The following is a 14817-nucleotide window of genomic DNA, read 5'->3' on the forward strand; positions in this document are numbered from 1 at the left end:
TTTTTGGGGGGCTACAGCGTGCGGTATTTGTGTGCAAATGCATGCTGGTGTGTGTGCGTTGCGCGTTGTGCGTAGCGCGTATTATTCCAAAGAGACCGCGCCGCAGACTTGGGTTAAAACTTTTCGTGAAGGGTTAGTTTCAAGAGGGAAATACATTTTTCACCAATTTTGTATTGAAATTGAAGTTTATTTCAACTGTGTTCAGATTTGAATAATGTAAAATATTAAAATCAAGCAGAATCTGTGGGTGAAGTGTAATAAAACAAATATTGAATGCTTTATCTCGTGGTGAAGTAGAACTAGCCTCCCTCGGTGATCCATGGACCATTCTATTTTCCCTCGGCTTCGCCTCGGGAAAATAGAATGGTCCATGGATCACCGAGGGAGGCTAGTTTTACTACACCACTCGAAGCATTCAATATTTGTATATTATAACACCTCACCCACAGATTCTGTGTCTTGATTGGCCGAGAGCGAGTCACATGTTACTTTCTAATTTTGCTATCTTTTCTGTGCACGGCCAAAAGTACTATGCGCATAGCAACCAAAGTACTATACCATTAGCAACCAAAGTACTATTTCCACGGCGCGGTATTTGTGTGCAAATGCATGCTGGTGTGCGCGTTGCGCGTTGTGCGTAGCGCGTATTATTCCAAAGAGAGCGCGCCGCAGACTTGGGTTCAAACATTTCGTGAAGGGTTAGTTTTTAAGAGAGAAATACATTTTCCACCAATTTTGTATTGAAATTGAAGTTTATTTCAACTGTGTTCAGATTTAAATAATGTAAAATATTAAAATCAAGCAGAATCTGTGCGTGAAGTGTTATAAAACAAATATTGAATGCTTTATCTCGTGGTGAAGTAAAACTAGCCTCCCTCGGTGATCCATGGACCATTCTATTTTCCCTCGGCTTCGCCTCGGGAAAATAGAATGGTCCATGGATCACCTCGGGAGGCTAGTTTTACTACACCACTCGAAGCATTCAATATTTGTATACTATTCAACAGTTAGGATCATGACGCGGTATTTGTGTGCAAATGCATGCTGGTGTGCGCGTTCAGCGTTACGCGTAGCGCGTATTGTTCCAAAGAGCCAGCGCTACAGCGTTGGGTTCAAACATTTTCGTGAAAGGGTGGTTTGGAAGAGAAATACATTTTCCTCCAGTTTTGTATTGAAAAAAAAAAGGTTCAAATACATCAAATGACAAGGATCTATATGTCAGTTATATAAAACAGATATTGAGTGGCTTTAAATTGTGAAATGGGAGGAATATTATCGCTCGGTAAAATCTGGACTTTTCCAGTTCACTCGGCTTCGCCTCGTAAAATGGAAAAGTCCAGATTTTTACATGTATACATGTATGTATAGTACATGTAGCTGTTATTTATTGAGTGGCTCAGCGTGGAATGGGAGGAATATTATCTCGAGGTAAAATCTGGACTTTTCCATTTCACAACATCACAAAATCCTCGATCGTGCTACACCGCGAATTATAGTTGCATAAATCCTTGTTGGATAGTGGAGGGGGGGGGGGGGGTGATTTGGCAAAATTCACCAAATTCATATGAAAATCGGACTCGTACGAAAATCGGACTCCTTTCCCCTTTTATTGGTTAAACCCTCTCACGTGACCGGTCCCTCTCCTAATTATCTATGCATGAGCATGCGCAATACCTCCAATGAGTCCGTATTTCATAAAACCTAAATTCATGCTACACCGGTCGTGGAAACTTAAAGCGAACGCATATACGAAAAGCTTCTGAAGTTCTGTAGTTTGTTCCCCGTTTTTTGAAAACAAATAAATATATGATTTTTCTTCATGACGAATTACAACCCATGTGTGACCACGGAGCACATCCAGAGATCGAAATTAAGTGTTTGATTTTTGTGGAGGGAGGAAAACCGGAGATCCCAGAGAAAAACCCTCGTTGCACAGGAGAGAATCAATGCACAACTCCACTCACATTATGATGGTCACTGCGGCGCTGCCAGGAATCGAACTGCAAGTTGCAAGGGCCGCATCGATTATCATAGGCGAGCGCTTTACGCACTAGCCACTCATGCCACCAATAATAACCTCATATTACTAGGGGGGAAAACAAATGAAAAAAGCAAATGTGTTTGTTGCTTCCCGAGATGAAACTCAATAGCAAAGGAAACATAACTTTAAGTTTGAGGAACGGTAAAAAAAATCTTAATGGATTACATGTGCGTGTATTATTATTTTTTGGCCAGTATGTAATTTATAGCGCGCCCTCACTCGGCGTCAAGCGCACATGTACTGACTGGAGTAAACAACTGTACAACTAACTGCACATGCTAAAAAATTCCGAAACCATGGACTCCGCAAAATGTCGCCCAGATAACCGCTAAATTTAGCCCCTTGTGCGCATTTCTGTGAAAGTCACGACAAAAAATCTCGACTGAAGGAGAACACTGCATCAGCAGGGTAAGAAAGTATGATCCATTTGTTCAACAGTACGTAGTAATTTAGGGTTAGAATTTTGTAGAATTTGGATTTTGCATTGTGTATGTCGTTCTGCAGTGTCGGCCATCTTGTTTTGGAAGAATTTTATTCATGTTTGAAATTTTGTCATGTTTGTGTTTACTTACTGTATCCAATTGTTTAAGACCATACAAACAAAAGAAAGGTATTTTGCTTGGAAATATCTTATTTTTATATTTACGCAGCTTTCAAACATCAGGCATGTCGGGAGGGCAGATTTGACAGTCAAAATCGGCATGATCGGCCTTAGCCCGACTGCGTCTGGCCGTACAGTACTATCGCAAGCTCTGTAGTACAGCCAGACGCCCGATGCTTCCAAAAAGACTGGATTTTGTTGGCCGCCGATGTAGCGATTTTGCTACATCTTTTGATCGCGATTATCTTTTCATCCAGGACACAACTTTCCAAAGTTAAGGTTTGTAGTCGTAGAACAACTCATACCTTTTCGAAAAAACGTTCTTTGGTCTCAATATTTTCATTCATCTGGCCACAAGACGAATTTCAGTCATCAGATTCCACAAATATCGTCCCCCATGCGATCCCCCATGCGATTTCAAAATGGCGGCCGCGCTGTAATGTATGCAATATGCAGGCGCGCCCGCGCAAATCATGAATATGCATAAACAGTCTGTGACGTATGACCTCGTGTTTTTGGACGTGTGTGCGGCCCCGTGCGGGGCCATACGTCACGAGGTCATACGTCACAGACTGTTTATGCATATTCATGATTTGCGCGGGCGCGCCTGCATATTGCATACATTACAGCGCGGCCGCCATTTTGAAATCGCACGGGGGATCGCATGGGGGACGATATTTGTGGAATCTGATGACTGAAATTCGTCTTGTGGCCAGATGAATGAAAATATTGAGACCAAAGAACGTTTTTACGAAAAGGTATGAGTTGTTCTACGACTACAAACCTTAACTTTGGAAAGTTGTGTCCTGGATGAAAAGATAATCGCGATCAAAAGATGTAGCAAAATCGCTACATCGGCGGCCAACAAAATTCAGTCTTTTTGGAAGCATCGGGCGTCTGGCCGTACTACAGAGCTTGCGATAGTACTGTACGGCCAGACGCAGTCGGGCTAGATCGGCCTGGGTGCCTGATCACCAGTCTGTGCTGATGTGCAAATTTGACATGTTTGAATAAGGTTTTTTTCATGGTAATATGTGCCACCGTGTGTTCCTTTGCCCCATGAACAAGATGGCGCATATTACCGTGAAAGACCTTATTGAGTCAAAAACTGGAGATTGTGTAGTAGTTACAGATCCCTCTTTAGTTTTGATCAAATTAGAGTCAAAGGTATTTTTGGTAATCCTTACTTTTAGGACACCTCTATTTTGTACGAGTTCTGTTCAAAAATGACTTTTGCAGATGACTGTCCAGTACCAAAGTGACTTTTGCAGGCTAAAGAAGTCTTTTTTCTTCAAACTAACTCAGTTATAATTTTGAAAGCACTTTCAAAGAAAATGTGACTTTCCTACCTTTTTTGGCAGTTCACCATCTTGCTTTTTAAATTTATTTTCTGTTTGTCATCGTCGTCTTTAACCCCTCATAAATCAAAACCATGCCCTCTTTCTACAAAATCAAACCTGCTGATATTCAAGAGGTGTCATTGCCAAATGTTCAAATGTGTCAATAAATATCAGAATGTCACTTTTGAGTGCCATTTAGTCAGCCGTTTTGGTGAGTCTTTTAGCCTTATATAAGAAAGGGGTCCTAAAAGTAAGGATTACCGTATTTTCTATCATTCCAAAATGACCTTTTTCAGCTAAACCAGATTTCTCTCAATGTTTATGAGACCTTTTTTGTCATTAAGAGCAGTTTCTTGTGCATGTTGTGGTAGAAATGAGGATTTTCGTACACGGTTTACGGTTGGTGCCATGTGATTCTGCGCGCCTTGCGTCTTCACGGTAAATCGCAGGGATCACCATCTTTATTTTCCTGTTGCGTTGTCTCGTTTTCATGTTGTGAAAACAAATTCATAAGGATCTTTATTTTCCTGTTGCGTGGTCTCGTTTTCATCTTGTGAAAACAAATTCACAAGGACAATGTTGGCATGTAAAACCGGACTTTTTGGTGAAAAACAAAAACAGTCACTATGCATTGTCTGTGCTGGCTTAATATCCACTGCCTAAAAAGTTCACTAAATATTACTTTGGAATTGTTCAGAATGTCTATTAAAAGTTTTCTTCAATACTCACATCTTTGTATTTTTCTTTGTCTTGATCCAGGACACCAATAATGTCTGACGATCCTCCTGCCAAACGAGTAAGCTGAAATCCTGTGTTTTTTCCCTGCAAAATTGAACTTTTCTCGTGAAATATAATATATGTTAGTAATTGATAGCATCGCTACATGTTGAAAGTAAGACTAAAAATCAAGATGTTGCCTTTTTGTGTGTTTTAAACAATGTAAGAGTGGTCATGCAGTCTTGAACCGTTGAAATTTAAAATATTTCTGTTTGGTACTTTTCCAGAATACCATTGTACAAAGACTAATTTTGGTATGAATGAGATTCTATTGAAATGCATTCTTTTTGAAGACGAGAACAAATTCTGACAGAAAGCCGTGATGAAAATATGATTCGAGTTGTTTTGTTTTTGGAACCAACTCTGACCTGTAATGTCATTGCAGTGTAATTTTCATTATTTTGCCATTTTGAACTCTGTTTGGCCTTCTAAATGTCCTACATGTACTTCTAATAATTCTATTCTAAAATTGTAGTAATTTTCACCTCTATGACATCTCATTATTATTACATTTCACCGTTATGACAGTCTTACCTGTGTAGTTTTTAGTATTTCACCTCCATACTGCTTTGAAGTCCCCATGTCAACCTTCGGAATATCTTCAAAATAATTTTCACAAATCTTCAAAATAATTTTCACAATTGTGATCTGTCTTCCACTGTAACCATTCACATTGATTTCATACCTTTCAAGTAGTTTTCACCAAGTACTGATATTTTAGAGTCAGTTTCCCCCAAGGCCCCCCCCCCTTCCCAGCCCTAACCATTTTGACCTCAGGAATGCCTCGACTCTTTTCCAAATTTGTTCATCACCATCTTGATCTTGTTGACTCACCACCCTGACCTTATTTTTTTTAAGATGCGTCTTGGAGGTGACGGCTTGGTGGAAATAACCAAGGAGGAACTGATGGGCGAAAATAAGAAGCACGACTCCTACATCGCGTCTCTCACCAAACTGGACGGCAGTGCGTGCACTAGTGGTAAATGAAAGTTTATTCCTAACCCTCCTCCATCCTCCCAAATCTTCCAGGCGGTTTTGGAGGATATTGGAGGATTTAGGCTGAATGGCAAAGAAAGTGTCGGTTGATTTTGGAGGATGCATCGTGTCGAGTTTGTAGGCTGTACCAGCATTGTTAATGTTCAGCCATGCCACGGAATAATGTAGTGCGTCTGTGTCCCACATACCACAAGGCTGAATATGTGGGACCCAGACGCACTACATTTTCCGTGTTCCACGAGCGTGAGCGTGATAATGAATTTATCTTCAAGCAAACTTGACGCGCAGTAAAGTTGGACCATCGCTTTACACAAACCTTTTAGCAGTTTAGCGCATGCAGCTGGAATGTCGCTCGCATCTTGGAATAGCGCAATACGCAGGGTGCGATATGGACCGTGCAATACAGCCTCATATCACACTGTTGTTGCCATGGATCGACCAATCAGGATCGAGGATACAAGACTGCTTCTGCATGTCATCGGCGCTGCCTCAACCCATTAAAACTCCCTAGGGGGTGTGCAAAGCATATCAAAATTGGAGGATTCAGGACTGTTAGTGCAACCAGTGATGGAAGATTTTGAAGGATTGACGCAATGGTCACCTTCCATTGCACAATCAAGAAGTAACGGATGATTTTGGAGGATTGAGGCTGAATCCAATTTTTCTATGATGGCAATTGGAGGATTTTGCAGGATTGAGGATGTTCCTTGCCAAAAAGGCCTAGGGGTTAGGGTTTTTGGAGTCATTTCACCATGCTTTTACTATTGAGCTTGCCTTGTCTTGTCATAAACTACTAAACTGTGAAATCATCTGTACAGATATATAAGGCCAAAAAAAAAAAATATTCGGTCTCTGGTCAGACCGAAGTTCCGGAATTGACGCGGGGACGCGGCTTTTTTTTTTTTTTTTTTTTTTTTTTTTCTTCAAGCTTGGATTGTACAGACAAGGTGGGGTACTATTTTGCTTTTTTGGTGTCCTCATGTACATTGGTGTCCTCCATAATTTGCCTTGGTGCTCTCGATCATTTGCCTTGGTGCAATTTCCCATTCCTTGGTGCTCTTTGATAAAAAAATTGAGGAGGTGTGGCAATAGAGGGAGCTGTTGGAGCTACAGCGAAACATTTTGGGAAAAAAAAAGATTGACGCGCATGGTTAAAATCGACGTGCGCGCTGACCAGAGACCGACTTATTTTTTTTTTTGGCCTAAAAATCACCTTTTTTTGCATCCTCCAAAATAAACTGACACATAAGACAATGGCACCAATAATGTATATTTTTCTTGTTTACCGTGTATGAGCTCCGTGCGCGAATGAGAGGGCGCTGTTTGACTACTTTCGAGAATCCAGTGGATAGGACACTCCGCCTGCGCGTACTGCTTCGCGCACATATAGCACAAAGTATGCATGACGTGTTTTATTCCGAATGTGCACAAAGGCATGGCGTCTTCACGTGAGCTTCAGGGGTCGTCAGTGATGTGTTCAATTGTCCCTCCTAGTGGTCTCCCCCAACTCTCCCTTTCTTACCGCTGAGGGGGTACTTGTGCGCGGAACCCATATATCCTGCAAATACGGTGGTTCCACTTCTATCTTCATGTGCTTCCTCAGTTTTCGCAAAGGCAGAATGTTACAAAGATACGATCCATTTTAACATAGGTACTGTTTTGTCCATTGTCAAAATTCAGGGGGCCAGAGTGAGCTTGAGGAACGTCTGAAGCAGCAGCAGGCCGAGGCCAGTCGCAAAGAGAAGGTGCTACTGATGCAGCTGACTAGGAAGGAACAGGAGCTCCAAGAGATAGCGGTGAGTATTGCCGCAGATTTAATCCAAAGACTGGAACTGCATTTTCTTCTCATCTTGCACCCAGACCCAAGCTGCAGTGGAGCTAGATGGTGCTATCAACAAGATGAATCAAATCTAGTCCAGGGAATCTTGGCACTCGGTCTGACAAATCCCAAGCATGCCTCAAACACTCGCATTAGCTTAACCCTAACCACCCAACTCCATCAAAATCCATCCCCCATTTTTGTGGATTTTGGGGAACTTGGTCCAGGAGGCCTGGCGTGACTAAATATTGGTGGAGTATGACGGACTTGGGCCTAATGGCTCGAGGCGGTGCTAGGGGTATCCGATTGATTTTGCCTAGCTTCCTGTACTGCTATCTTGATAAAAGCCATGTGTAGCAAGTCCATGAATGTCAACCAGTGCGTCAGTGGTGGATTCCATTATGCCATGTACAGTTTTGTATTGGTCGCACAGTGATTGATGGATTTGGATGGACTTGTCCAGTTCCTAGCAAAAGACGCTAGGAAGTTAGGGTGAAATAAAGGGCATGTGAGGTATGCTCAGAATTTTCTCGGTCAAAATACCGAACAAATTTTAAGACTAGATTTGATTTAACTTGTCGATCAGACATAAACCACCTTTGGATTGTGTTCATTTTGGTGGTTTGCACTTGTAACCAAATTTGACCGAGCTATCGTGGTCACCCGACCGAAACGTCATGCAGTGATTGGCAGAGTACGATTTCTGATTGACAGTCAGAAAAGACTCCACTTTATTAAAAATGATCCCAATGCTTCCTTCTCTTTGCAGACCCAGCTGGGCGAAACCACCAAAGGGAACACCCCAGGCGCCTCCCAGCTGCGCTCCGCCCTCCTTGATCCCGCCCTGAACATCCTGTTCCAGCGGATGCGCAATCAGCTGGATGAGAAGAGCAAGAAGCTGCAGCAGGCCACCGACGACATGGCTGCTTGGAAGTTCACTCCAGACAGGTGGGCGGGACACTGGAGCTGAGAGAGGGTGTGGCATAAATGAGAGAGAGGGTGTTGCCCAAGAGAGGGGGTTGTGGCACATGGGAGAGGGTGTGGCAGAGAAAAGAGGGTGGGGCACAAGATAGAGGGTGTGTCACAAGATAGAGGGTGTGGCACAAGATAGGTGTGGCACAAGATAAAGGGTGTGTCACAAGATACAGAGTGTGTTGCAAGATAGAGGGTGTGTCACAAGATAGAGGGTGTGGCACAAGATAGAGGGTGTGGCATAAGATAGGTGTGGCACAAGATAAAGGGTGTGTCACAAGATACAGAGTATGTCACAAGATAGAGGGTGTGTCACAAGATAGAGTGCGTGTCACAAGATAGAGTGCGTGTCACAAGTTAGAGGGTGTGTCACAAGATAGAGGGTGTCACAAGATAGAGGGTGTGTCACAAGATAGAGGGTGTCACAAGATAGAGGGTGTGTCACAAGATGAAGGGTGTGTCACAAGATAGAGTGTGTGTCACAAGTTAGAGGGTGTGTCACAAGATATAGGGTGTGGCCTAAGAGAGGGTTGGCACAAAATAGAGGGTGTGATATAAGATAAAGGTGTGGCTAAAGAACGAGGGTGTGGCACATATAGAGGATGTGCCACAACATAAAGGATGTGGCAGAACATAGAGGGTGTGGTACAAGATATAGGGTGTGGCTTAAGGCCAAAAAAAAAGTCTCCGGTTTCTGTCGCCGTAGCCATGCGCGTCGGCAAAATGAAAAAGTTTTTTTTTCAATGAAAGATGATGTCTCAAAACCACCAAACTCACTGGTTTGACTGGAATCCTGTTGCTGCACAATTTTAACGTGTTTTTAGATTGGGTTATGGTCGAGAATAAGCTTTATGTGGCCTCTCTGGCCTCCCATATATTTGCACTAAGTTTAGTCGGGCACCATTTGCAGTCATCAGCCGACATTTGAAGCAAAAACATCAGGTAAAAAAAAAAAAGCTGTGTCGCCGCACCATTTTTTGGGCAAGCTCCATACCAGAAACCGGAGCCTTTTTTTTTTTGGCCTAAGAGATGGGGTGCAGTTTATTTAAAGGTTGTGTCATAAGATGGAGGGTTTGGCATACGAGATGAGAAGGAAAATGAGGGAAAAGATGGAAATGAGGTGGTAGCCCATATTGGAAAGAAGGGTTTGCCTAAATGACTTATACCGTATCCGTAAGGTACAAAGTGAATAATGAGTAACAGCCTTGTTTTTCGCAGGTCTTAAGACACAAACGAGACCACTGGATCAAGCGACCACTGGATCATTTTGAACAGTATGTGGTGACCAGAGGAAGCTTACCCAATGGCCGTTTTTCTTTCTTCTTGGTTCGCAGTCAAACTGGCAAGCGTCTGATGTCCAAGTGTCGCACCTTGATCCAGGAGAACCAGGAGCTGGGCAAGCAGGTGTCGACGGGCCGCACCGCCCAGCTGGAGGCTGAGCTGGCACTGCAGAAGAAGTACAGCGAGGAGCTCAAAGCTAGCCAAGACGGTAAGAAACATAGCACCCAGAAGCACCATCGTACAGCTTGATAGATGGATAACCTGTCTAGAGTTTTATTGAAACAGGAGGGTTTTGAGGATCCTTCATGAGTATTTAATCCTGTCATCAAGTATTCACAAATTTGATGAACAGAAATATTCATTATGTAATAAATACAGTGTTATACAATGATAAACAGGTGCTGATGGATTAACCTGTGTTGTCTCTGCTTCCTTGCAGAGCTGAACGAATTTGTGATTCAACTTGATGAGGAAGTGGAGGGCATGCAAAGCACCATCTGTGCCCTGCAACAGCAGCTGAAAGAGGCAAAGGACGACCTAGCCGCAGTCAGAGCCAATGCCAAGCAGACTGAAGCAAGGATGCCAGAACAAGCAGTTCAGGGCCGACAAACTCCTGAGCCACAGATGGAAGAGATGGTCCCACAAGAGCCAGAGCCAGAAGATAGGACTTTGACTGGCTACGAGGAGCGGCAGCCGGAGTCGCCCGCATCAGAACCATCAGAAGCAGGTCCTGCCCCTACCCCCTCCAGCCCTGCTCCGAAGAGCCCAGAGGGCCTGGTGGTAGGTAACAGAACTCCTAGCGAGGAGATGGCGGCTGCTTCAGCTGCCGGGGAGGGTCAGGACCAGAGGCTCCTGTCTAGGACAGCAGAGAAAGAGATTAGTCCAGGGGCCGAAGATGAGGGCCTTGGAGACCAAAGGACGGCAGAGGAGGCCTCAGGGTCTCCAACAGAGGAAAAGCAAAGAAGGACTACCATGGAGGAGGCAGGGCAAGAAAAGGAAAGGACTACAAAGATGTCCGGGAAGGAGGATAGGACGTTCATCTCAGAGGATGCAGAGATACCCGAGCAACGCCAACCAGAGATGGCAGAGGAGACATCTGATCAGGTAACTAGGGACGTGGAGGAGGCCTCGCCTGAGCAACAGGTGTGGGGTTTGGAGCAGCAGCGGGATGAACGTCAGTGGCAGCTGCAACAAGAGCAACGGCGACAAGTGCAACAGGAACAGCAGAAGCTGCAACAGGACCAACAGCAGAAGTTGCAACGGGAACAGCAGCTACAACAGGAGCAACTGCAGCAGTTGCAACAGGAGCAGCAGCTGCAACGGCACCAGCAGCAGTTACAACAGGAACAGCAGAAGCTGCAACAGGAACAACAGCAGCAGTGGCAACGGGAACAGCAGGTGCAACAGCAGCAGCAGCAGTTACAACAAGGACTACAAAAGCAGCAGCAGCGTTGGCAGCAAGAAGACGAAGAGGAGATGGAAATCGACCCCTCAAGGTTCGACAGCGACTCCAGCACAGAGAGTGAGTCCTACCTCCAAGACATCCAACAAACCAAACCGGCCGGTGAGTTGACTATCCCAAAAGCCTCAGGCGAGGCACCTAAGCCCCAACTGGGGGATGACTCCGATGAGGGTTTCAGCACCATGACCCCAGATCAAGGGTCCGCTGACCCCTCAACTCGACCCCAGGGCCTTGACCAAACCCTAGTAGACCCTTACAAATCAACCTCAGAACCTAAATTCTCATTTGAACCCTCGGGTAATAGTAACGATAGCGATGTAGGGGTAGTTGACTCATCCAGCGGGCAGGGGACAGAAGGTTCCCCCGCTGATACTTATGCGATAGGTCCCTCAGTCGGTAGTAACCAAGACAATGCCATAACGTCCTCCCATACTGAAGGGGTCAGTAACAGTACCCAACTGGGCCAGGTGACTTGTAGTAAGGTAGAACCCGAGGTCCAAATCTCGAACCAGGCTCCTGAGGTAACTAATTTTCCGGAGGTTAAGGTAACTGCCAAGAAGCTTCCCCATAACTGCAGTCTGTCGGTTGTTGATTACGACACGGGTAGTAGCGATGAGGAAGACTACATGGCCAATGAGGCCCCGCCCCTTGGCAACCAAACCCCGCCCCGTGGCAACCAAGCCCAGCTCCCAAACAATCAAACTCCGCCCCCAAACAATCAAACTGCATCCCCGACAACCAATCACTCACCGACGAACCAATCGCCCGAGTCGCCCCACCCGAGCTCGTCTCCTGTTAACAGCTCCCCAGCAAGTCCTGCCAACAACATCGGTGAGACGGTCAGCGACGTACCTCCGTTGAAGATTGTTATGTCGCAGATGCCAACTGGCGACGGGGACAACAATAGCGGGGTACCAACCAAACCAACCGATCCTCGAGACACAGCTTATATTGAGGAAAACGGAACGGGGTCTGTTCATGAACACGAGCAAGTGACCGCAGGAAGTTCTGAGTAAGATTACCCAATCAAGTTAAAAACAAAATGATAACTTCAACAATTGTCTAATAATAATTTTTCTTGTTGGAATATAGTTGACAGGAGTGTGTTGTGGACAAGTGAAATTTTGAAATTGAATTTCTGTGAATAGTTTTCGTTTTAATAACAAAAGTACAGTAATGTTGAAATATGAACTCTGCAGATTGGTTCTCAAGTGTTCTGTCGAGACTAAAATGAAGACCATATGTTGTGTAGATCTGAACTTCTAATGTGCTCATTCTTGTTAACTCTTACGCAGATCATAACCAGGCTAAAAAAAATTCGACTTTTGTAAAACTGGTACAGAATTTGCACACCAAACCGTGTTTTAAACAATGGGCCAAATTATGGCATCCTGAAAAACACCCAGCCGATGCTCGTCATATTGTGATACCTGCTACGGGGATCTTGGCTAGCAAGTTATCTTTGAAACGATCAGTGAATCAAAATCTGGGATAACAAAAAGTCAACTGGAATTTCTTTGAGTCCTTTTTGTCCAAAATCCACATGGCTGAAATTCTCATAATGTTCATAGCACTCTACGGTGAATTGTTCCAAAAATGGAATGCGCATACATCCATGTTCTGCATATTGTGTACTGCATTATCCATGCTGCTGTATTGGTGGTTTTTTTTGAGATAACAGAAAGTCAATTTTCTTCTTTGGAAATAGTTTCCCCAAAAAACGTGTTCCTTGAGAACTATTCAATTCTTGAATTGTACATGTATGGTAAGTCTGGATGTAAACCATTAGCCCTTCCCATGATGCAAATTGTCACACATGTGCATAAAGTGTGTCACAAATTTGTGCTCAAATTTGTATCCTTGTGGAGACACGCACACAATAGGGAACAAAACATTGTAAAGGTCTCCACAAGGCAATTTCTATAGATGAATAGGTCTCCACAAGGTTTTCACGAAATAGATATATGGATTTTACTCAAAAATAAGGAATTTCCAATGTGGGTTGATCTGTCGCAAATGGAAGAGTTTTAGAAAAGGGATATTAAGTCCGAATTTCAGCCAAGGAAATTAATTCTGGTTAAAATAAGAGCATTTTGAAACTTCACTTTCAACATTGAAAACTTTACTACACGAGAACAAAGAAATGTCTCCACAAGGATACAAATTTGAGAGTTTGTGTGTACTAAGTGTGTCACACTTTTATACAAAGTGTGTCAACATTTGCATAAAGTGTGTCAACATTTGTGTTACACATTTGCATAAAGTGTGTCAACATTTTTATAAGGTGTGTTACACATTTGCATAAAGTGTGTCACCTTTGCATAAAGTGTGTCGCACATTTGCATAAAATGTGTCACACATTTGCGAAGTGTGTCACACATTTGCATATTGTTTCACATACACGCATAAAGTATTTTAACAAATCTGCGCTAATGTTTTCACACATTTGCGTTTATGTGTCACACATTTGCAAAAAGTTGTCAACATGCATAAATTGTGTCACATTTGCATAACATTTTAGGGTAGGAGCTGCAAATTTTGAAAATGCTAACATGGCTCTTGCTCAGATGACCGCAAACATAATAACCTACATTTGAAGGATTTTGGAAGGTAATTAAACCTCAACCGCAACTCCAATCCTACCAAATCCAGCCAAAAGATTTTGGAGGATTTTGTAGGAGTGGGGAAGCTAGAGCCCACCCACTGTTACTGTACATGGAGATCGATGTCTCTTACAAGTTTGAAGTGCAGAAAATTTGTCATTGGTTTCCTGCAAAGGTTTCATGAAGGTTCCTTAGGAGTCATCTCAGTGACTATCAAGGAAAAGTTTAGGAAAAGTTTCCTGAACAATTTCCTTAGAATCCTCCTGCAGTGAATTTATTATCGTTGTTTGCAAACCGATAACTTCATTTGGGGACATTTTTCAGATCCTGGTAAAAAATTCTCGATACAGTGGGCCAATTCGGGTGATTCACAATGCAGTGCGCCACCAAGAGTTTGCTACGGAGAGTTCATTTTTCCCAGTGTATTGTGGGAGATGGTCGACAAATTTGCAGCGCGGGACATTTGAAATCGTAGGTTTTTCCGGTCAGTAGTTTCATTGGTGTATGATTCAAATATATGCTTGCCACTTTCTTGTCTTTTTATCACTATGGTGTTTTTTGTAAAGACGGTAGAATGCTATGCCCAATCTATAACAAATTAGCTCAAGTTGTCTACCTACACTCATTCAAATGGGCCATGTTTTGTTGACCGTAAACTTGAAAAATGGACTCGCCATGGCAAACTCTTGGTAGCGCACTGAATTGTGAATCGCCCGAATTTCCGCAACTTGTCACGGATATTTTTTTGAGATGATTCCTGAGAGAAATGCCAAGAGAGTTAGAGTTCTGGGAATAATGTTTTTATCTTTGTGACAGATTGCTTTTTATCCTGTGTTGACTGTTGTAAAGATGTCTTTGGTTTTGAGCTCATGAACTTTTTTCAATCCAAAAAGGTGACTTTTTCTTTTGGTAAGTGTTTTTTCCC

At 43.4% G+C, this 14817-nt stretch overlaps 1 protein-coding gene across 1 annotated transcript; it reads left to right on the forward strand.

The window, feature by feature from the left end:
• The first annotated feature begins 2277 nt into the window (after positions 1–2277).
• Positions 2278–12682, forward strand: LOC119730460 (trichohyalin-like). The gene is made up of 7 exons (XM_038203377.1): positions 2278–2449; positions 4742–4778; positions 5618–5738; positions 7436–7551; positions 8344–8522; positions 9881–10035; positions 10267–12682. The coding sequence occupies exons 2-7, from the start codon at positions 4752–4754 to the stop codon at positions 12303–12305; spliced, it is 2637 nt and encodes an 878-aa protein (XP_038059305.1). The 5' UTR covers positions 2278–2449; positions 4742–4751; the 3' UTR covers positions 12306–12682.
• The last annotated feature ends 2135 nt before the right edge of the window (positions 12683–14817 follow it).

This window comes from Patiria miniata, unplaced genomic scaffold (genome assembly GCF_015706575.1).
Source record: "Patiria miniata isolate m_02_andy unplaced genomic scaffold, ASM1570657v1 HiC_scaffold_22, whole genome shotgun sequence".
In the NCBI taxonomy this organism is placed as follows: Eukaryota; Metazoa; Echinodermata; class Asteroidea; order Valvatida; family Asterinidae; genus Patiria; species Patiria miniata.